At 43.6% G+C, this 22,525-nt stretch overlaps 10 protein-coding genes across 10 annotated transcripts; 6 read left to right on the forward strand and 4 right to left on the reverse strand.

Annotated features, from left to right (window-relative positions):
• Window positions 1–443: 443 nt before the first annotated feature.
• Window positions 444–2,369, forward strand: O0I10_006206 (uncharacterized protein; the record flags this gene model as incomplete). Its single annotated transcript, XM_058486237.1, has 9 exons — window positions 444–474; window positions 541–702; window positions 758–874; window positions 943–976; window positions 1,035–1,136; window positions 1,202–1,308; window positions 1,372–1,490; window positions 1,556–1,688; window positions 1,747–2,369. 9 exons carry the CDS (start codon window positions 444–446, stop codon window positions 2,367–2,369), a joined length of 1,428 nt encoding a protein of 475 aa, XP_058343111.1.
• Window positions 2,370–2,926: 557 nt separating this feature from the next.
• O0I10_006207 (uncharacterized protein) lies at window positions 2,927–5,345 on the reverse strand (the record flags this gene model as incomplete). The annotated part of the gene is made up of 10 exons (XM_058486238.1): window positions 2,927–3,003; window positions 3,096–3,167; window positions 3,232–3,324; window positions 3,378–3,615; window positions 3,671–3,723; window positions 3,785–3,865; window positions 3,918–4,028; window positions 4,102–4,972; window positions 5,033–5,230; window positions 5,292–5,345. 10 exons carry the CDS (start codon window positions 5,343–5,345, stop codon window positions 2,927–2,929), a joined length of 1,848 nt encoding a protein of 615 aa, XP_058343112.1.
• A 1,519-nt stretch (window positions 5,346–6,864) lies between these two features.
• O0I10_006208 (uncharacterized protein) lies at window positions 6,865–7,218 on the reverse strand (the record flags this gene model as incomplete). The annotated part of the gene is made up of 1 exon (XM_058486239.1): window positions 6,865–7,218. The coding sequence occupies one exon, from the start codon at window positions 7,216–7,218 to the stop codon at window positions 6,865–6,867; it is 354 nt and encodes a 117-aa protein (XP_058343113.1).
• A 613-nt stretch (window positions 7,219–7,831) lies between these two features.
• On the forward strand, window positions 7,832–11,535 carry O0I10_006209 (uncharacterized protein; the record flags this gene model as incomplete). The annotated part of the gene is made up of 10 exons (XM_058486240.1): window positions 7,832–7,851; window positions 7,911–8,114; window positions 8,178–8,204; window positions 8,265–8,329; window positions 8,392–8,635; window positions 8,697–8,895; window positions 8,953–9,951; window positions 10,027–10,070; window positions 10,135–10,399; window positions 10,483–11,535. The coding sequence occupies 10 exons, from the start codon at window positions 7,832–7,834 to the stop codon at window positions 11,533–11,535; spliced, it is 3,120 nt and encodes a 1,039-aa protein (XP_058343114.1).
• A 296-nt stretch (window positions 11,536–11,831) lies between these two features.
• O0I10_006210 (uncharacterized protein) lies at window positions 11,832–13,291 on the forward strand (the record flags this gene model as incomplete). The annotated part of the gene is made up of 6 exons (XM_058486241.1): window positions 11,832–11,877; window positions 11,942–12,336; window positions 12,430–12,574; window positions 12,638–12,707; window positions 12,792–13,164; window positions 13,223–13,291. The coding sequence occupies 6 exons, from the start codon at window positions 11,832–11,834 to the stop codon at window positions 13,289–13,291; spliced, it is 1,098 nt and encodes a 365-aa protein (XP_058343115.1).
• An 86-nt stretch (window positions 13,292–13,377) lies between these two features.
• O0I10_006211 (uncharacterized protein) lies at window positions 13,378–13,876 on the reverse strand (the record flags this gene model as incomplete). The annotated part of the gene is made up of 2 exons (XM_058486242.1): window positions 13,378–13,683; window positions 13,787–13,876. The coding sequence occupies 2 exons, from the start codon at window positions 13,874–13,876 to the stop codon at window positions 13,378–13,380; spliced, it is 396 nt and encodes a 131-aa protein (XP_058343116.1).
• Window positions 13,877–14,218: 342 nt separating this feature from the next.
• On the reverse strand, window positions 14,219–15,892 carry O0I10_006212 (uncharacterized protein; the record flags this gene model as incomplete). The annotated part of the gene is made up of 9 exons (XM_058486243.1): window positions 14,219–14,451; window positions 14,510–14,575; window positions 14,633–14,845; window positions 14,896–14,983; window positions 15,043–15,084; window positions 15,152–15,184; window positions 15,238–15,388; window positions 15,449–15,492; window positions 15,557–15,892. The coding sequence occupies 9 exons, from the start codon at window positions 15,890–15,892 to the stop codon at window positions 14,219–14,221; spliced, it is 1,206 nt and encodes a 401-aa protein (XP_058343117.1).
• Window positions 15,893–16,334: 442 nt separating this feature from the next.
• O0I10_006213 (uncharacterized protein) lies at window positions 16,335–20,245 on the forward strand (the record flags this gene model as incomplete). The annotated part of the gene is made up of 13 exons (XM_058486244.1): window positions 16,335–16,437; window positions 16,500–16,642; window positions 16,749–16,963; window positions 17,017–17,201; window positions 17,261–17,808; window positions 17,867–17,960; window positions 18,021–18,262; window positions 18,328–18,552; window positions 18,609–18,683; window positions 18,740–18,818; window positions 18,873–20,076; window positions 20,140–20,159; window positions 20,232–20,245. 13 exons carry the CDS (start codon window positions 16,335–16,337, stop codon window positions 20,243–20,245), a joined length of 3,147 nt encoding a protein of 1,048 aa, XP_058343118.1.
• A 143-nt stretch (window positions 20,246–20,388) lies between these two features.
• O0I10_006214 (uncharacterized protein) lies at window positions 20,389–21,006 on the forward strand (the record flags this gene model as incomplete). The annotated part of the gene is made up of 3 exons (XM_058486245.1): window positions 20,389–20,452; window positions 20,516–20,556; window positions 20,629–21,006. 3 exons carry the CDS (start codon window positions 20,389–20,391, stop codon window positions 21,004–21,006), a joined length of 483 nt encoding a protein of 160 aa, XP_058343119.1.
• Window positions 21,007–21,310: 304 nt separating this feature from the next.
• On the forward strand, window positions 21,311–22,448 carry O0I10_006215 (uncharacterized protein; the record flags this gene model as incomplete). The annotated part of the gene is made up of 3 exons (XM_058486246.1): window positions 21,311–21,719; window positions 21,776–22,116; window positions 22,176–22,448. The coding sequence occupies 3 exons, from the start codon at window positions 21,311–21,313 to the stop codon at window positions 22,446–22,448; spliced, it is 1,023 nt and encodes a 340-aa protein (XP_058343120.1).
• Window positions 22,449–22,525: the final 77 nt, after the last annotated feature.

The raw sequence follows: 22,525 nt of genomic DNA on the forward strand, positions 1-22,525 counted from the left end.
TGTAACGACAGATAGACGTATGGTGGCTGTGGATGGCAACTCCTTTCCCGTTGGAATACAAAGCACAGTAAACAAAGAGTGCAACATGTTTATAGGCATGGGTTGCCATGGTGTCTCCTTGATGTATCTTATTATTCTCTTTCTGGGATCTCCGCACATCATCCCTCGCATATGCAAGCGTGTAAGAGAAAAGGCAAAAGCGAGAGTTGGCGCCGAGATTGATTTGTTTTTTGCTCCTCAATCTCACTAGCCCCACCTATCCCCACTTACACATCAGCTCATCCTTTTGACCCCTTATTCCCCTGGTAAATCGTCTGTTAGTCAACCACTCAAGGCAAATTCATTTATAGAAAACCAGCATTGTATCAAATGTCGTTCATTCTTTTTCTTTTTGCTCCTCGTTTCCTTACTCTTCTCTACCTTAATATACTCAACGATCATTAATGACCCATCTCAGTGATTTTAGCTTTCTACGTGAGCAATTGAAAAAAACAAGTCAGCAAGTGATAAGGTTTTTGCTTACAGCGTCATCTATTATAGAACGGGCGGTTTCCTTGAGCTATCTGTTTGTGTGGTACATTTACCGAGTATGGTCTCTCGATGGATTCCAATGTCTTCATCCTTCCCGGTTCCGCCATGGCGAGCTTAAAAGCATTGTCAGCACGCTAATATTTATCATGATACCGTTTCAGCTATTCTATGGTACGTCGTGCTATATCCACCATCGAGAAAGAGATAGCTAACAACCGTTTCCTAGATATAACAACTTGCAAGATTAAGTATGAGGAAGGATTTGCCAACATGCTGGGTCATATTTACACCAAGCCCGAGCCAATGTGGACAAAAGCTGACCAAGCTCTTGTCATCCCAACAGGTAAGATGGCTTATTAAAACGATATCCTTTGGTCTCAAAACATTAACGTAAGAAAATGAGGACATTAGAATACAGCCTTTGCATTGGATTCTCTATGCAAACGTAAGTCATAGAGCGAAGGGGTACTACATGGACCAATCCTTACGCCAAACGCTTTTAGGGGCACCTTATTATTGCTACAATGCTTTTGGAATTACCTCGCCAATTCGGTTGCCAAGGCTAGTTTCATGAGCAGTAAGGAGTTCATGCTTTACATTGTCTGGTAAGTGGCGCTTTAATTGGCCCACCTAATATCAATAAGGTCGTTGACTCTTGAGATGCATTTAGGACAGTGTTGAGCATCATCATCTTCCCCGTACTCCAATACAACTTTTCACGTGACATTTATGATCCTACCTACAAGGAAATCATGCCTGAGCTTGTTTATGGCTGTGGTGAGCATATGGCATATCGATCTACGTCCACGATAGAAGGAGCTAATCAATCACAATCAATAGAATTGCTCATCGTGGCGATCCTAGGTGTGGTGTCTCATGTTCGTTTCCACAAGCTATTGACAAATTCAAGAGAGTCCAACAATGCACGATCAATTACGCACAAGATCCGTTATTTCCAGGTATGGATCATCGTATGACGAGATTTGATGATGACATGCAATCTAACAAACCTCCATGTAATCAGGAGCTGAATCTGATTTTGACCACTGTACTCTTTACGGATTCAATTTCCTTTATTATCCTTAGCGTTGATGGGTTGACTTCTCACAAAACGCTCAACATGCACAAGTTTTCAGCAGACTTTTTGATTTGTATCAGTAAGTGTTCATCATGCATGACTCTCCTTTGTATCATAATATTGATCCCCATTTGTAGTCAACGTGTCCTCCGTAGTCGCATGGTTCGTGGTGATCCTTATTTTCCATCCCAAACCCCAATGCTCGACCAACAACACAACCAACATTGCACCACCATCACACGACTTTTTGTCAACCGAGAAACCACCATTCGAGTATAATGGTTCGGGTATTATGGTTATCCAGCAATCTCAAGCATCGGAAGAATTCATGCATTACACCAAATCCGGATCGGTAGTTGTCCCGATGACCAGCCAACCAAGTTATGCAAGCAACACAAACTTCCAACTTAATCCACGATCGTCCACGGTGACCTTGGTTACCAATCAAAAGCCTGTACCATCCAATGATGACCTTTACAAGCCATCTGGTGCAGAGGCTTATTCATCACCACAACCACAACCACCAACGACGGCTGCATCACCACCACTTCCACCCGTTGCAGCCATACCTCCTATTGCGACCGTGCAGCCATCTGACAATAGTAACGACCCAAATGCAGATTGCGAGTCAGCTATCGATTATCCCTTACAGCATGATATGGGATTATCCTTACCCCCTCATCAAAATCAACAGCAACAACCCCATGATGACTGGTTGCATCAATGCCCACGTAGTGGTAGCATTGTGAGATCTCCATAGTCTAATATCAATCATCGACATACGCTAGTACTTTTTAGTTAAATGACCTCCTCCGACACGCACACTCAATTTTGCATGAATCAATCTGCATCATTGTGTATCCCAAACACCCTTACTCAATAATACCAAGATGTGAACATATGCGTGTTGAGCGCGTATAGGCACATTTCCTTATATCTAATAGCTTATTCTAAAAACAGATGCTAGATGTGGAGATGGAGATCTTGATGGCAGATTAAAAGGAGTATGAGCTTTTTGTTTGTTACAACTTTCCAAAACCAAGGAACGCCGTGTAGGGTTATTATTCAAAAAAATGAGGAACTTGGCATGAATATGCATGCACACAGGATCATTCCCCATGCTATAATATCCCATTCTCCTTGAATGGCCTTCTTTTACCCAATATCTTAGTGCTCCTCCCATGGGAGATGTTGCATGAAGCGCAATCATGCAGGCAAGTCCTTATTATCTCATCAATCAAAGCCAACACACACACACACACACAAGGTTTTATGAAATCCGGTGATGATGCCGTAATCAGTAGGCGATCCTGTATTTTACTTTTTCTTCTTTTCATCATTCTCTTCTTCTTGTTCATTTGAAAACACGGGTTTTGGTTGAGTCTTTTTGTACACTATACATGATATCCATGAGTCAGTAACCACATTTCACAAAAAGAAAAGGGGTGGGGAATAATGCTCATCCCATGAACTCTTATAGACTTACAATTGCTAACCCACATGGGTTCCTTTTCAGCAGCTTCGGCATACTTGAGCAATGCTTCACGGGGATCCTCATCTGCAGATCAACGTAATAACATATATCAGCACGACGAATCTTATCTTTCTACCCCTAAGCTTACCTCGTGTAGTATCTCTAGAGAAGCTTGCAATGACTGATTGTTGCTCGTTGACACCCACACGACCACCTTTGCCAGGTCCCTTGACAGGCATTTCTAAACACAATCATAAGTATACGTACATTGCAATTAAGGTGATGCTCTCTTACCTGGACGATGGGAAACCTTGGGATCTTGTCGAAGTTTCTCTCTTTTCCGTTTTGAGCTTCTTGGTTGATCATCTTTGAACATGGGAAGAGCGTGGGGTGTAATAATGGGGCGATTGATCTCGTAATCATCCACAGCTTGTCGCTTAGCTTCACGCACCACACAAAGTTTGGCACCTCGGGCAGAATGAGTGGGGCTGTAGAATACACTGATAGCACCATCCGCACTTCCAGTGATGATCTATTATACGACTTAGTCACCGGCTTTGTGGTAAATCCTTATCGTTCCCAATTACCTGATTAATGCGTGGATTCCAAAGGACCTTAACAACACTGGATTTTGTAATGCCTACAAAAAAAGCCAAAGGTGTTATTCATGTGATATGCCCATCTCTTCATCCACTACTTACCCATAGAACGTTGAACTTCAAGCGTCTCTCGATCCAGCATGACGAGCTTTCCATATCCTTCACCCTTTGGCACAGATGTACCTAATTGGGACATTGTCAGCAAAGTAATAAACAAATAAAAGTTGTGCATTACCTGTCAAAATCATCCGCTCATCAGGGCTGAAGATCACGTTTGCTTCGGGATTGACCGTTTCGAGATTGTATGCAGTGCTCACGGGCTTCTTTGCATTTCGAATATCCCATACTAAAATGAATGTATTAGCACCATTCATATCCTTTGTGATCCATAACACCTTCCCAGAAACAAGGATACCTACCTTTGACTGAATCATCACCACCTCGACTAACCAATGTGCGATTATCACGAGAAAAGACAAGCGAAGATGTCTCTGTATACTTCATGTGTGCCTCTGGGATCGAAATTGATGCACGTACAAATGGGCCATCTGCACCCCAAAGGTTGATTGTACCATCTTGGAAAGCGCCTGCAATCAATTTGCCGTCGTGTGTATAAGTAAGAGCTGTAGCAGCTGATCGACCACCTCGTTCACGTGACTTGTAAGCGATGACACTCTTTTGCTTGCGTTTTCTGTCGACATCCCATATCCGCAAAGTACCATCCTGTGACGATGTGGCAAAATATTGTCGATCGTTAGGATGCCAAACACCACCCGTCAATGCAGCGACGTGACCATCCGTGTTGCGCATATCACGAATGTAGGGATCGCCTTTCATGTATTCACATATTTCATTGCCGTCTCGGTTGTATAGCTTGGCAACAGACATTCCAGATATGATCAAAAACGAGTCGCCAGTCAATGAGTATTGAAGGTCGTGAATTTGATTGCCACCGCATGGTTCGATACTGCGAAACGGTCGAAATGATTGATCCATGCCTGCAAAGTCCCAAAACTTGACATCGTAATCATAGCCACCTGAAATAAGACGTGCACCTGCTGGATCAAGTGTAAGTGCTGATACAGTGCGATGGTGATCCTTGAGCTTAATCTCATGCGTGATGGGTAGTACATTTTCCTCTTCCTCGTCATCCATATCATCGTCATCATCATCATCATCATCATCGTCATCGTCATTGTCGTCATAGCCGTCTTGAATGGTTGATGATTGCGTTGGTACAGGTGCTTCGGTAGAACCCACTCGTTGTCGTTTCAATTCAACTGCTGCATCCTATCAATACCATATTAAACGACTCTTCCACGTATCTTACATATAACAATATCACCATACCTCTCGTTTGGTTTTTGCAAACTGTGCCGAGAAGTCCTGCTTCTTTTCTTTTTTGCCAAATGAAACTGGAAGAAATTGGCGAAGTGGATCTAGATCTTCGTCTTCAAGACCTTCGGGTTGCGTGTGTTGTTGTGCATTCTTTTTGCTGGGGGCGCTCTTGCCGAATGACTTTGGTAGAAAACTGGAGAGATCGTCGCTCTATTCGTGTACAGATTGTGAGAGATGCTGCTGCTAGCCGATCGATCAAGTGAACACATACCATGGGGTCGCGGTCAAAAGGGGTTGGTTGAAGTGGATACGAAGTCAGCTGCATTTTAGTTGAACGCTTTACGGTGAATTCATCACGTGATCTCCGCTCGTTGTCAACGAGATTCAAGTGTAGAAGATAATTGAATCGGTTGGTGACCTCGTAGCACCCTCGTTATTGTATTCCACCAAAGCAACAATAATCCTCATAATAAAGATGAATGTCACCACTTCCATGGTGTCGTCTATTACGCATTATCATCATGTTGCCGCAAGAAGCAATGAAATCCGATAGTATCATGCATGTTTGCTTGTTGCATTTTGTATTGGAAATCGATGGGGTAGAATGGCGCTGATCAAACTACCCAAAAGCCACTTTTATCATAATATGCCGATATTGTATTCATGGCGCCAAACAATGAGCACTTGCTTTGTACAGTAAATGATAAGCTGGATGGCCTGTTATGTATAAACGAGGTATATTTTTATCTCAAGCTAATTAAAGCACAATGATATGGAAATGTTGTGGTCATTGTATTGCAAGTCCTAAGGTTGCCCGTTGGGGTGATTACTCTATCGACAGCTCTTCAAGGTCATTATTGGATTCAACATCCTTCAAGGTATTCAAAGGTCTTCAAGACCTTAAAATGGCAATATCACGATGGAGGATTGCAGATTATTACTGCATGTGGGAGCGTCTCAAGCTTGGCAAATAACACAAATAGCACAGGGCTAGCCATACCATGTGGCTATTTGCGCGAGATCAGCGGTGCTGTTGATCATTTGTGTATAATGTTGGGCGACTAAATTTATGAGAAGGATGTCGTTCTGGATATGTATCATTTGTGCCACTTGTAGTTGCATGAGGCTGAAGCACCCGACATGGTCTTTTGGGATGACAGTGCAGTACTTGGGTTATGTACGTACAACAGCACATCATAAGTCGTTCCAAATTCCCACTAGTGGCACTATTTAGGACCCCAATTTGATGTGGAACTTGAGCCGGCGGGTGCCGTGTATCCCGTTTGCATTTGCCGAATTGCTACAACCGTGATGGGTTGTGTAACAAACGTGGCTATAAGGAGGGCTAAACGAAGCAAGTAGTGCTGAATTGGAAGTGCCTCAACCTAAAATTATCATCAACCCCAGAATGACTTTTGCTCTCCTGGATCGACTGGAGTAAAAGTAAGGGCAGCCAGTAGGATGATTGCAAATGCTCCAACCCAACACCCCCCCGTTCCATGATGTAATCCTCCATGTAGTTATGCACACACAGCATGAAATAAGAGAATGAAGAAAGAAAAAACAAGTGGTTTCGTTATTACATTTGTCTTACAAAGCGCATACAAAAGGAGGAAAAAGTAGCGATTCAATCATTGGCCGAAGGATGGCGACAATGATAGAGGAAGAAGGTGTGTGTGGGTGTGTATACATATAATGATGGCAACAATAATTTACAGGAATGTGCCCTTGGCCTTTGCAGGTTAAGGTGCGAGATGAGTGTTGTGATGATGCAAATAAGTATGATAGGCGTAAATGTGTATGTATGTCATGCGTGATAGAGATGTGGTGGCTGGCTTGGGGTATTAGCAAAAAACTTGATTAGAGCCGACCAAGAGTGGATGCTGTTGGTGAATGCGGTCTGCTGCACAGTGATTGACTGAAGTTGTTTCGCAATCTTCTTCAAGGGCAGGGAAGGAGAAATAGGCTTCCAGGAACAAGCTGTTATTCTTTATATCCTCCAATTCACCATCAAGTTCAGAATGATTGGTATCGTTTTTGTTGGTAGTGCTGTTATTGGATGTTGATGATGGAGACACCATGAGCAATAACGTGCGCACCAAAGATGGGAAGGATGGGCGAGAAGAGGACGATGATGGCGATGGTTGTTGATTATTAGTGGTAGATGCAAGCATGACGGCTGAAGAAGAAGCAAGCATGATGAGAGCGAATGTAAAGTAAAAAGGAAAAAGAATGAATGAAGACGATGGGAGCTGGCAAAGACTTGGTTTTAAATATTAAAAAGCACATGTGTGCGTGTGTGTGTAAGTGGCATTGGTGACAAACAAGGAAAGAAGGACCCGATCCATCGTTTGGGGCCTGGAACGCTGTCGAGCTGTTACACATTCACTCTTGTAAAAACGTGATCCATGTCCAGGCGGACTTGTTGCGTGCACAATACACACATGGCTTTGTGTATATATTTTTTGTGGACATACAAAGCAGCACTGTCTATCCATGGCGACGGATATAGAAACAATATCTATTTGTCCCCCAGCTCCTTCTATCTTTGCATGAACCATCATTGGTAGTGTAGTAGTAGTCATGGTTACTCTTTGTCATGGCATTTAATGTAGGTCATAGTGTAATAATGTCTATGTATGCGAGAGAGAGATACAAGCAGAAAAAGAGGCTTAAGTAATATTTTCAATGTGGGGTTCCTTGGTTGCTGGTGGCAACTAGGCACCCAATCATTTTCCATAGTCCCTATCCTTTGCTCCTTCCTCTTCCTCGCTCCGCCGTCAGTCATCCTCATTTCCCTTGACACACACAATGGCTACCACCGCGGTCAGGTACGTTGAACAACACCTTGACACGTCGCCGCTTATGTTAATCTTCCACTTTTGTACAGGGTGGCCTTGCGTGTGAGACCACTGTCATCCAAAGAGCGATCCGACAATGCTCAACAATGCGTTACCTTTGCCGACAATGAACCTCAAATATTCCTTGGCCATGATCGCGCCTTCACCTTTGATTCAGTGTTCGACCCGTCAGTAACCCAAGACCATGTTTTTGAGACGTGTGTGGCCCCACTTCTTTGTCGTTTTCGTGAAGGGTATGGTTGCATAAAAGTACGTGTTGTTGCCATGACACTCATGTTCCTTTCTTATGCATATAGCAATAACGTTACCATCCTGGCATACGGGTACGTTACATCCTAGAAAGCTGCAGAGTCTTATCCCCCTAAATGTTATCCTTCCAATAGCCAAACTGGATCCGGCAAGACTTACAGCATGGGTACTGGTGCTCTTGCATCTCATGATCAAGATGGTATGTAACTGAAACATCCCCTTTATTTTGCATGAACAAATGTTGATAGGAAAAGATTCTAGGTATCATCCAACGATTTGCACATTCCCTTTTCAATGAGCTCGAGTCAACATGCAGCAAGCAAGGAGACACCTATCAAGTCTATGTATCATTCCTTGAGCTATACCATGAGGATTTGAATGACCTATTGGAACCAAACCGTATTGCTGCTGAAACCCATCCATCCATTCGTGAAGACGTTGACGGCAACATCTTTTGGTTGGGTGTTCGCGAAGAACAAGTACATAATGCAGACGACATGTTAATGTAAGTGGTTGCCTAGAAATGTCCGAATCAACCTTGTGCTGACAACGACCTATTATTGTAGGATGTTACGGAAAGGAGTGCATCATCGAGCCACTGGATCCACTGATGTTAATGCAACATCATCACGTTCTCATGCCATCTTCTCTGTTCTTTTGAAACAACAAATTGCAAATCAAGAGTCATCTGCAACCGATTCACAACCATCCACTAAACGCCTTGCATCCAAATTCCATTTTGTTGACTTGGCAGGATCAGAAAGGGTAAGAAGAACATGCCGTAAAAGGAGAAGGATCATTAAAGGCAATATATATGTATAGCTTAAACGTACGATTGGGGATCGACAAAAAGAAGGCATCTCAATCAATACTGGATTACTGGCGTTGGGGAATGTGATATCAGCATTGGGTGACGAATCCCGCAAGGGGGCACATGTCCCTTACCGCGACAGCAAGTTGACGAGATTGCTGCAGGATAGCCTTGGAGGAAACAGCCACACCTTGATGCTTGCTTGTGTTAGCCCTTCGGATGCCGATTACATGAAGACGTTGAGTACTTTGAAATACGCTGGTCGTGCTCGCAACATCCAGAACCGAGTTGAGATCAACCATGATTATGAAGGCAGCCCTGAGGAGTTGAATTTTCTTCGCAACAAAGTATCACAGCTGAAAATGCAAATATCCATGCTGCAAAAGGTGACTGGTGATGATCAAGGCCGACGATTGTTATATGAAAGGGATGAATTAGCACGCATGCACAAGTTCAATCAAGATGTATCAGCCGAGCTTGCTCAAGTCCAGAGCGAACGAGACACTTTGATGGCTCAATTGTCACCCAACCATGTGATATCAGAAGCCCATCCTGTGATCCGAGAGTATGCCGAAACGGTTCAGGATTTGAAACTTGAGTTGGCCGAAGCACATAGCCGAATAGCAAACTTGGAAGCAGCAGCATGCATCAGCAACAACTCCTCCTCCGCTATGAGTACGAGTACTATCACTGTGGCAGGTGGTGGTGATACTAGTGGCCCATCTCGTGCCCTTTCAGGTCTAGAAGCTTTCATATCCAATTCCACTGTTGTCACTTCTTCCACTGGACATCATCACCATCATCAACGAGATTTTATTCACAAGCCAATTGTGACCTCGTCAGGGCGTCGTCGCAGCAAATATGTACCCATTGCACAACGAATTCGTACACATCACTCATCTTCCAACAAGCGCGCCACAAAAAACAAGTACGCATCAGATTGGACACCTATCGATTCTACATCCACAGAGGAAATGGTGACAGATAAAGATCTGATGACCACAAATGAGGTGGGTTGGAGTTTTTTTTGCTTTTCTTTTCTTGTAAAGGTCATCCGGCTTTTGTTTGACACCCATATGTTCTAGTCAGCATTCGATACAGAAGCCTTCCACAAGGTACTTGTCTGGGAGTTTGCAGGGGGGGATGAAAAAGAGAGGGATTCTTTGTGGTTCCTGATTCTAAACTTTACTTAGCGACTATGCAAACAATTTGCTATTTGTTTGGTCACAGTCTCAAGATGAAACCGTGTTACAAGATACATCAGCTGCAACTGGTCAAGAAAGAACAACGCTTGCATCAACAACGGCTTTGAATAATGCTCAGCAGCAGCAACATGACTACGATGAGAATTCAATGCTCGATAACAAGCCTGGTGCCGATATTCGTCAAGATTCCTTTCCATTGTCCGATTGCCACATTCAAGATGATCTCGATACTGATAATGAGTTAGAAGCCTTGGTAAGGTTTATCCTTTTCCTTTATTGTTTACGTTGCACTGAAGATAGTTATTGACTCAGCGGCATGCATTTATGTTGGTGTAGGACGTGCCAACATGGACTGATGATACACCCAAAGCCCAGTCGATCAACAATGATTCCAGCAAACGTGAATCCCTATCATGGACCGATTCGATACTTGATGATTCGGATAATTCAATCGGCACTTCACGCTTATCATCGAGCTGGACAACCGTATCACGGCAACAACAAGGTGCGATTGGTGGTGATGGATCTTCATCAACAGCTGGACGTCGACGTAGCAAGGATTTACTCAAGATGTTGCATCAAGTGCAAGCGGATTTGCTTGTGAAGCAGGAGCTTGTTGGCCAATTGGAGAAATCAGAAGGCGAGTTTTCACAAATGAGATCGACATATGAGGACAAATTAAACGAGTTGCATGAGCACCTGATGGAAACTCAAAAGGAGCGGGACGTGGCTCTACAACGAAAAAGGGCCACAGCCGCCAATCCCGCCACTATCAATCGGCGTGCCGTTACAGGAAATACAGCAACAGCGGGTCGATCATCTGCAGCAGCCAATGCTATGCAACTTCGTGAAGCACCACGCCAAGTGGATGAAGTACGTCGACAATATGAGCAAAAGTTGAAAAAGCTATCCTCCGAGAATCAAGAATTGAAACGCAAGTATACCCAAACCAACCATACCTTACAATCGGCACGGTCAAAAGCGGAAGCGTATGTCAACAAGTTGCAACGTGAAATCGATGCTCTAAAGCTTGACAAGAAGCAAATGTTGAAGGCCGCCAAAATGGAAGCTGATAAGACTCGGGAACAAAATACACAATACGAGCGTGATATTCAGACTCTGAAACGACGTGAATCTACTCTCGCTGATGCCAAAAAGAAAATTGAGGACCAATACGATGCCCAAGCACAGCTGCTTCGAAGGCGTAACGACGAGGTCGCATCCATGGCAACACAACTACGACAACTGAACTTTAGCTTACGTAAAGCAGCAACAGAAGGGATATTCCTAAATGAAGCTTCCTTGGAAAAGATTTTAAGCAACATCACGACACAACGTGCCAGCAAATCACCCACGGCAATGCGCCGCACATCACCCGACAATCATTGATCATAATGACACCCGCCCCCATTGTGTCCTTTCAATAACGACGTTCCTTATTAATAATCCAGCTCTGGAGAATAAACAACACGCAATCACTCCTCTATTTGTCATTGTTCTTTTTTGTATATATGTGTATGAGTGTATGTGTGTGTATGTATATGCCAACCTTGCATAGTAAGTGATACTTAAGCGTGGTAATGTCCAAGTCAATAATCATAGCAGCAGATGAAAGGCTACACAGTCGATACGCCATACATAGAACGAATGATATTGCCTGTTGCATAAGTTATTTGTGTATCTGTATGGGTATGCAGGTTGTGCTCGAGTACTATAAAAGACAAGGCATTAGTGAGCTCCTCTAGGCTATACCTTGTTTCTTTCTTTTTAACAAAAACGATGCTTGTTGGCGTAGCTCTAGCAATCCGGCAACCTGCACATCGGTGGCAATCATTGTCTAGCTCACTGAGAACACTCCATGAAGGATTTCAACGCACCACCACACCTCCTAATGACACATCAAATAGCGACAACAATGATCATTACGACATACGGGAAGAAGAAGCTGCCGATGATGACAACATCAGTTTGCATGAAGATGACGTACATCGTATTCGGATGGTGCCTTGCATTGACCCGACAAGAAATGGTGGTGGTTCACATATTGATGTGATTGAACGCGAGTTGACCTCGGGCACATCAATCGAACTAGGGCGTTTTACAGACCAACTTTATATACCCCATCGGATCTCTTTCCGCACCAAAGTGGTCAGTCGAAAGCATGCTGTGCTTTGGGTGCAACGTGGCAAGGTATGTATAAAAAGAGAGAGGGAGAGAGGGAGAGAAAATAAACAAAAGTGTAAAAACCTTTGACGTAACAATGCAGCCCAACAACAATATTAGTTTTTTATTCGAGATACCAAGTCATCTTCGGGCACCTATGTGAACAACGTGCGGCTAAGCGCACCCTACAAAGAATCAAAAGCAAAAGAACTCCACGATGGCGATATACTGCAGCTGGGTGCCGATTATCGAGGTGGTACACAAGGTTTCAAGCTACAAACCAGATGTCAAGTCAAAAAGGAATCTAAAATGGGATGATGATATTTAGATTCCTTCCGATGCATCAAGTTAAAAGTCGAGTTGGACAGGAAAAGTACACACGAGATTGATTGGTTTAGGCAAGTGACACTTTTCACACACACACACAAAGAGAAAAAACAAAACGCGTGTGCCGCTCACACATAACACCCATGTTGTTATAGCTATCAATCATTCCAAAGTCTTCAGTATTTGACATCTCATACGCCGACATCTACAATGTTGGGTGGTGGTGGTGGTATTGAATTTGGTAGCAGTGCATCATCCTCTGCATCGTATGTGATGGATGATGAAGAAGGGGTATATAACAAGGAGGAGCAACAGCAACATGACCCATCGTCGGAATCGTTGATCAAGGATTGCTGCATTTGTCTTTATCCCGTGGCACCCTTACAAGCACTCTTTGTGGCACCATGTCAGCATACCTTTCATTACAAGTGCATCCGTCCCCTGCTCAATCATTATCCCGGTTTCCAATGTCCATGTTGTCGCAATTATTCAGATTTGGAATCACCTGTTACTATTGAGAGAAGCGAGGTAAGGTGTAACCATGGCAACACAATCACGATGTCTCATGGATACAACTGTTTGAAAGGTACTCGACATGCTGGATAGGCTTAAGAATAGCAATAGTAACCACTCATTGGATATTTGTACAAGTTGATCGCGAAAAGAATACGATGCTGTATTGTGTTTTTTAAACTTTTACTCAATTTACAATCATCATCATCATTCCACAAGTGTGTGTATTTACTCCTGGGAGCGGAGACGAGCACCAGCATTGATAACCTTGACGTTGAGTTGAGCAGCACGTTCAATGATTTCAACACGCTTCTTGGCACAGACGTTGTGGGCGATCTCAGCAGCGTAGGAACGGTTGTGCATCAACAAAAGGTCGAGTTGCTTAACGTTGCTGACGGTGAACTTGCGGAAACCATTGGGCAACATGTGGCGGGTCTTCTTGGCAGAGCCGTAACCAATCTTGGGCATAGCAGCTTGACCCTTGAAGCGACGACGCATAGCATTATCGATACCCTTGGGCTTTCTCCACGATTCCTGTAATATGATCACCATATTTAATAACCATGTATCATGTGATAATCCATATCCCCTCCATATGCATCCACAACCACAACCACAACCACCACACACAACTTACACCAACACGAGCAAAGCGGTCGGATTGGTGGCGCTTGAAGGGAGCAGTACGCTTCTTGATAATCTTGTGCTTCACCACGGGAGTAACCATTGTTCTATAAAGTCAAGTCAAGTGGTGTGTGGGTTAATGACCTGCTAGCATGTGTCTTCAAAGTTCCCATTTTGTCTCTCCTCCCCCAATGTCGCTCATTGACTGCAATGTCGCAAGGATAGCTGCTATATCCAATGATCCCTTTACGATAATGCTGTCTCACGATGTCGTATATAAATGTATCCTTGTACTGAGAATGATGGATGGCTTACCCTTGATGGATGGATGAGGGAGAGGGTGTGATGAATGATGCGAGAACCAGGCTTCAATGGAGCCCGTCAGCTGCGTCTGAAAGTTGCCAATAAGCGTCTTCCATTTTCCTCACTCACAGTACACACTCCTTTATTTGGTCTTTTGATGCTCAGGTCTATGAGACGTCTCATAATCTACATGTACAAAGGCACGGGCTACCGTTGGGATGGATTCAAGTTTGATCTGCAAGGACTCTCCAATATCATGCGATTCCCTTAGCATCGTATCAGGTGGTAGAACAATATCCACTTCCACAAATAAATTGTTGCCTGCATAATAAGCACGACATGTATCAACTTGATGTACACCAGGATGTGTAAGAGCTATATAATAGATGTTATTAATAAACCCGCTATCATCATAACCCTGCTGCTTACATACCAATATACGTGGCTCTCTTCAAGAATTCATTGTCGGCGGTCTTTCCAACAATCAATTTTGTATGATCTATTCTCGGTTTGCATAATGAGGATTTCATCTCCACCTTATAAAGATCCTTCTTACCAATAAGTGTCGATGTCCAACTTCGAAGAATGATGAGAGCGATGATGATAGACCCTGTAGGATCCACCCATCCTGCAAGTCGACTGCCTAGGATTCCGGTTGTTAACCCAAGGCCATTGACAAGAATATCGTTGCGATGATCTTGTGCAAACACTTTGGCTGAAGAGTATTGCGAAAGCGTGCTGCAATAGATAAACAAGAGAAATTTCACACCTGCATCGTATTAGAATCAAATTTGATTATGATACCAATCACATCCATACCAAGTGCTGTGGCTACCAACGCGATTGATAATGTAGAGAGATCAGGTGATTCTACATCCCCTTCAGCAAGCTTTTGAGCAGATTCGATCTAAATTACAATGCCGGATAAGCCGCATGGAATCGTATCCAGCAATGTGTTTCACTCACAATCAAGAAGATGGCCACACAACTCATAAGACACGAGAAAACCTAGATGTCGAGTGAGAATCGAGTGAGAAATGAGATGGTAAGAAGAGAGCTGTATACTGTATAGTACCATGATGGCGGCTGTTTCCATTCTTTCTTTGCCCTAAAATGTCATGTCAAAGGAGTGTTGCAATAAAAAGTATTGGGATCACTTACGGCAGGATATTTGATTGGGTTGGGTCTGCTCACTTGACGTGCAGCCCACATCAAAACAATCGAACTAAGAAGATCCATGAATGAATCGGCCATGGTTGCAAAGATAGAGAGCGACCCTGATGAGATGGCAGCCACTAATTGTAATGCAAATCTACAAAGAGCTCCAAGTTCGTATCAAAACTCCCACGTTGTTGGACCTCGTTCTACTTACAACACAACGTTGGCCATCCCAGAGCCATATACGGCAATTTTGACCTGAAGAATGGTGTACGAGATAAGAAAATTGGGTTACTCAGCATCGCTGTTATCACTCATTCACCTTTAACATTTGCCGTTGTTCATCCTCTTCATCGATAGGGTTGAGTGGACTGAGCATATTGTCAATGAGGTCATTCTGCTCTCGATAAAATTTTTGGACCTTTTTGGATGTGCCTCTGCTTTTCATTTGTTTGAGATCTTCTTCTGTTTTTTTACTATTGTAGAGTGAAAGTGGGTCGGTGGGTCGGTCAAATCCATGCTCCAGAGATGCGTCAGCGACATCTCGACCGGGTGGATGCCGATGTTGAAGCGAATAGCCAGGATTTAATGGGGCTATGGATGATTGACGAGTTGTAATAGGTGATAGCTCAATAGTCTGTGTACTTGTTGTTGTCATGGTTGAAGAATGTGGGATATGGAAATGGGAAAAGATGGGAAGAAAGGTGCATGTATGGATGGGGTAACGTATAGGTAGTACATGAGCAAACTAGTTTTTTTTGCCCAGGATCTTCGCTGTGCATCACATCCAAAGTATCCAATCAACAACATGATTTGTAACACCAACGAGCTTATCGCTTGACTCTCCCAGGAGACACGAAATGAGCGTGAGTATATTTGATAACCATGAGGAGGACTGTTGTTGTTGTCTAACTCATTCAATAATGGCACTTTACATAATATAGAAATATGATGATGATGATGATGATGATATGACTGCATATCAAAAGGGTGATGGTTTCAAGGAGTAAGAGCTGCATGAACAAAATCGCCGACATGCGTCAGGGATTAGATTGTCTCTCTCTTTCTTTTCTCTCTCCACACCCACCCAAGGCCACATTATGTCTTATGTTGCAGCGGATAAGGCCGAAAGTGAACTAGCCGCCAGCATTAAGAAAGCGACAAGTATCGATGAGACGGCACCAAAGCAGAAGCATGTTCGAAGTACGTGGACCCATTTCAAAGCCATTCACCCCACTCACTGAATCGCCAATCTCGTTTGCTAGAATGCATTGTGTACACATGGGACCATCGCACATCTGGTGTCATTTGGAGCATACTCAAAGTACAGCCTATTCTTTCGGATGAAGTCCAGACGTTCAAGGCGCTCATTATGGTGCATAAGATCATCAAGGATGGCCACCCTATCGTAAGTATTATCGTCGCACGGACCGGCTTGCTTGTCTCTCCCGACACCGTTTCAGCCGACCCATGGTTACACATGAAGACTGTACATGCATTAATCTTGATTCTAGGTGATCAAAGATGCGTTACGAGAAACTGGATGGTTGGAGACATGTGCAAGAAGTGTAGCTGCTGATGGCGTGCGTGGATATGGTCCTCTCATTCGCAACTATGTCGATCTCTTATTACACAAGCTACGTTTTCATCGTGATCATCCTGGATTCAATGGCACCTTTGATTATGAAGAATACATCAGTCTCAAGAACATTGACGATCCCAATGAAGGGTAAGGAAAGGCATACATATGGGTGATTATGGGAGCTAATGGAAAGTATATAGCTTTGAAACGATTAGCGACTTGATGAATCTCCAGGATCACATTGACCAATTCCAAAAGGCCGTCTTTGCTAGTCTTCGTCATGCACTCAACAATGAATGTCGTATCGCAGCACTGGTGCCATTAGTGGAGGAGAGTTATGGAATATACAAATTTGTCACAAGCATGTTACGGGCTATGCATAAGAGTAAGTGGGATGTAACAACTGGAAGGTGAATTATCACTGATACGAACCATGTTGCATAGCAACGGGGGCCGTGGATGCATTGCAACCATTACGACAACGATACAACGCTCAACATTACGGCTTGTTGCAGTTTTATCATGAATGTTCGAATTTGCGATATTTGACGAGCCTTATCAATGTTCCCAAATTACCACAAGATCCACCGTCCTTGATGGAAATGAGCACCCCTCCATTACCCAAACGACCCACACCTGCACCAGCGGCTCAAACACCACCACCAGCACAACCATCACCTGAACCAGTGATTGATTTTTGGTCACAACAGCAGGAAGAAGAACGTCGCAAATATGAGCAAGAGCAACAGCGCCTAGCCAAATTACGTGAACAAGAACAGGAGAGAATGAGACAGCAGCAATTGGAGCAACAGCGTCAATTTGAGGAACAACAAAGAATGCTTGCCGAGAGAGAAAGACAACAACAACAAGAGCTTTTACGACAGCAAATGCAAGGACAACAAGCTAGCAGGATCAATGATTTGGAAATGCAGCTCTTGAATCTCCAAAACCAGCTGGAACGAGACCAAATTATGTTGCAGCAATATGATCAGGTATGCTTCAAGGAAATGGATGGCTATATACACTTTAGTGACATGGGAATGCGTTTAGCGAGTGAAATCTTTGGAACAAGAAATGGCCCAAATCAACCAGCATTCTCAACAACGGGACGCGTCAAAGGATGAAATGATACGCACATTACAAAGTAACGTGATCATCATTGTATGAAAGATTTACATGGCTTTAACATACATTTGTATTATAGATGAGATTCAAATGTGGAAGAACAAGTATGAAGCACTCGCCAAGCTATACAGTCAACTTCGGAAGGAGCACATCGAGTTGTTGAACAAGTACAAGCAATTACAAGTCAAGGCGAACTCTGTGCAGGAGGCTACTGAAAAGTTGGAGCGAATGGAGGCTGATATGAGAGCGAAGAACGTGGAGCTTGCCGACCTTATCCGTGAACGTGATCGTGCTCGGAATGAATTGGCTCGAATCCATGAGGTATGTGCTGTGTATTGTTAAAAGCGATTCCAGGATGATGAAAATACTCATACAAGCGAATAAAGACCCAGCGTGGTGATACTGAACGATTACAGCGGGAGCTACAAGAATCACGCAATCAAATCGAAGAGCTTGGAAAATCAAAGGGTGCGGAGGTCAGCGCGTTGCTTGCACGATTTAATCGAGAAAAGGGCGATCTTGAATCCAGCTTGACCGAGAAGCAAGCCTTGATTGATGAATTCTTGAAGCAAATTGAAGAGCAACAAGGAAACGCAGATCGTGTGCGTCGAGTAAGTAGCTGCATCTATCTCCAATGATACATCATGATTCATTAACATGCTTTTAGGAAAAAGATGAAGAAATCGCTGTTCTTCAAGCTGGCATGGATGAATGTTTGCAGCAATTGAGCGAGCTCCAATATGTAAGCATGACTTTTCGTTCTTGGTCTTTCAATGGTATTCTAAATCATGATATTAGAGCGACAACAGCAAAGAATTACAAGAAGAGTTACAGCGTGTACGGGATGATCAGAATGGAAGATTGGATCAAATACTAGGTAAGTAGGGGTTGTGCTTTTCAAGTTTGCATACGCTAATTTTGTGTCGAATAGATTCGATTCTTGGGACATGTATTCAAAAGATCAATGACAGCGTATACGAATTTGAATCGCCTGGTCAGCATGGGAATGAGAATTCTACACCAGAGTTGACTTTATCTATGATTGAGCGAGCAAGTATTACATCGGTGGAGTTCATGTCAGCATTCAGCAAATTCTTGGATGGCAGCAATTCGGGTGATCATAGTACAACCATCACACGTGCTCTTGAATTCGCTGATACGATCGTCGACGTGCTTTTGAATGCGAAGGGGATCACACGGCTTGTACCAAATGACAATGATGTTGAAGAGATATTACATTCAGCCAAACGATCAGCAGATGCAACCATTCAATTCTTTAGCAGCGTCATGTCCGGATATCTAAAGATGCAGCCACCAGCTCAACGACCAGAGATTATCATCCAAGGGGATATGCGAGTGCAAGATGCTCTTAACAGCTTATCACAAAAGACGGAGGATCTTATTTTAAGCGGCACGACCGATATTCACAAGTTGGCTGATGGCGAAGTGGGAGATTTAGTGGAACAAGAAATGTCGAATGCAGCACGCGCTATCGAAGAAGCAACCACCAAAATCCAGGATCTTATGCGTAAACCTGCCGATCCTTCATTCTCAGCTACCGATTTGCAAGTGCATCAACTTATCCTAAATTCCGTGTTGGCTCTCACCAATGCCATTGCCAACCTTATCCAGTGCGCCACAGCATCACAGCAAGAGATTGTGGCTCAGGGACGTGGCACATCATCGAAAGCGGATTTCTACAAGAAGCACAACAGGTGGACTGAAGGCTTGATAACGGCAGCAAAGGCAGTAGCGGTGGCAACCAATATGCTTGTTGAAGCGGCAGATGGTGTTATCAGTAAAACGCATTCCTTTGAACAATTGATTGTGGCGTCGAATGAAGTATCAGCAGCCACAGCACAACTCGTAGCGGCGTCGCGTGTAAAGTCATCATTTATGTCGCGTACTCAGGAACGATTGGAAATGGCGGCTAAAGGAGTGAAGGATGCAGCAAATGAATTGGTCAAGCAAGTCAAACAACTTGTATCCCAAAAGCAAAGTGATCAAGATCTTCATATCGATTTCAACAAGTTATCGGTGCACGAGTTTAAGCGCAAAGAAATGGAGCAACAAGTCAAGATCCTCAAATTGGATGCCGAACTCACAAATGCACGACGTGTCCTGGCAGAAATGAGGTAAGCAAGCTTAATCCTACAATGCATGAATGTCTCTAACACATGTCCTTGAATGTATATTAGACGTAGTGGCTATCATACAGGTATGTTCTTTATACTATCATTCAAAGTAATACGATATCTAACATGGTTTGTTGGCGTGTGTGTCTGAATAGAGGAAACGGATTAATTATAGGCAAGATAGAGGATATGATATTGTACAATACAAAACTATTTTCAACATGTGCATACAATTTAACAGGTGTCAAGGAGATTTGAGATCATCCCTCTTACTCCGCATAGTCAACTTCTTTTTACCTCCTCCTGTTGCCAATGACAACCGTTGCGATCCGACGACCCTTCCTATCAATACAATGTCGCGCATTGAGCCAAAACGGTACCATTGCCAATGTGATGAGTTGCGATGTATTGAGATCTGACTTTTGAAACGCTACGCTAGTTCGCAAAAACGTGGTCGCTCAAGTAGATAAAGATTGCCTGGTAGGTGTTTCGTATGATGTGCCGTGTAGTATCATCTCTTGAGGACAACAATAACCATTCGATTCATTTTAGCCGGTGGGACCAACTTGGACCGTACGATCACTTCTTGAGCCTGCTTCATCCGATAGCCCTCCTAGTATCACTGATAAACAATTCAATCACCTCTTCCGACTTGCACAGCTACGACCACCCACATCACAAAGAGCCAAAGACAATTTGAAACGAGATCTTGACCAGTTATCCCAATTCACTGAGCATATCCAAGAACTCGGCCAAGCAGATGTAGAGCCACTGATACAGCTTTGGGAGCAAGGAACAGGCTTGGTTACACGACCTGATGTCCCTTCACAATCCAATGAAGAACCAAGCGGGCGTGTGCTTATGAATAATGCAGAACAAAAGCATGGCAACTTTTATGTAGTAAAGTCAAAGATTGCGATTGAGGAATAAACAAACAATAAACGAGAAAGATGACTAGATGTTTATTGAAGATGTCCTTCATTGTTGGATGATACTACGACTATTATTACACATCCTGGATAATAACCCCACCCTATTCAACATGAGATGCATACATTGTTCAGGTATTTGAATGATTTGCCACCACCAGTGGGTATTGCACGTGTTAATGCGTGAGATAACGCTTGGTCGGCATTGATGATTTGGCAGTCCATTTGATTGTTTGCATTTGTGTGTCTCTTTTGGATATTCCCTTACACCACCCATCATACCAACAGACCGCCAACACTCACTAATGCAGGCTCGATCGGATGCAGTCCTTGCTCCATCGACCTCATTACAGTCCTTTCGAACGTCGCCCTCCTCCATATCACCACCACCACAACAACCACCTCCATTTTACATAGGCGGTGTTGCTTCTTGTGTTGCTACCTTTGTCTCTCACCCTTTCGATCTCACCAAAGTACGATTGCAGACCATCAAAAAGCAAATGCGCAGTGGATCGGCTTTATCGGCGTCGGCATGGTGGCGTACTGCAGCCAAGCATGAAAACATGCTGAGAATTATGTGGACTATATCACAGACTGAAGGACTAAGATCGCTGTACAGCGGGTTATCAGCCAGCCTTTTACGGCAAGGCACCTATTCCACTATCCGATTCGGCTTGTATGACAAATTCAAATGGCTCATTGCAGGTGATACAAGTACGTACAATGTCATTATTATTTTGTGTGTGTGTGTCTCACATTGGAAGGTATAGAACCTACCTTTGGACAGCTCTTGTTTTGCTCTACAGCAGCTGGTATTTTGGGTGGTGCATTTGGCAATCCAAGTGACGTGGTCAATGTACGCATGCAAAATGATGGTCAACTTCCACCCTCACAACGTCGCCACTACAAGAATGCTATCGATGGATTGATTCGTATTTGCCGCGAAGAAGGTCCCCAGGTGTTGCTTCGAGGATTAGGATACAGCACCACAAGAGCAGTCGTGATGACCGTATCACAAATGACGAGCTATGATGAATTCAAGGATCTTTTCAGCGATAAGCTAGGATATGGAAATGGTCTTGTCACTCATTTTGGAGCAAGCGTATCGGCGGTAAGATTGGTTATCCCACACATCAAACCCATCAATGTCTTAACTTTGCATGTGTGTAGGCGTTGGTGGCTACAACCATGTGTTCTCCATTGGATGTTATCAAGACGCGGATCATGAGCGCACACAATGCCGAATCCAGACGCCCTATCAGTTTGATCATTCATATGGCCACGATGGAAGGAATCGGTTCATTCTTTAAGGGATGGCTGCCGGCATTTATTCGACTTGGACCTCACACCATTGTCACTTTTCTTGTCATGGAACAACTCAAAGACTGGCACGCTCAATGGGCTTTGAACAAATCACAGATTATCGATACAGCAACAACATAAAGCATGGCAATAACGACCATGGATTGTACATAGACTTTAATTCTTTAGGCCACTTGTCAATATCCCTTGGTAGAAAT

This window comes from Lichtheimia ornata, assembly GCF_029851405.1.
Source record: "Lichtheimia ornata isolate CBS 291.66 chromosome Unknown scaffold00026, whole genome shotgun sequence".
Taxonomy (NCBI): Eukaryota; Fungi; Mucoromycota; class Mucoromycetes; order Mucorales; family Lichtheimiaceae; genus Lichtheimia; species Lichtheimia ornata.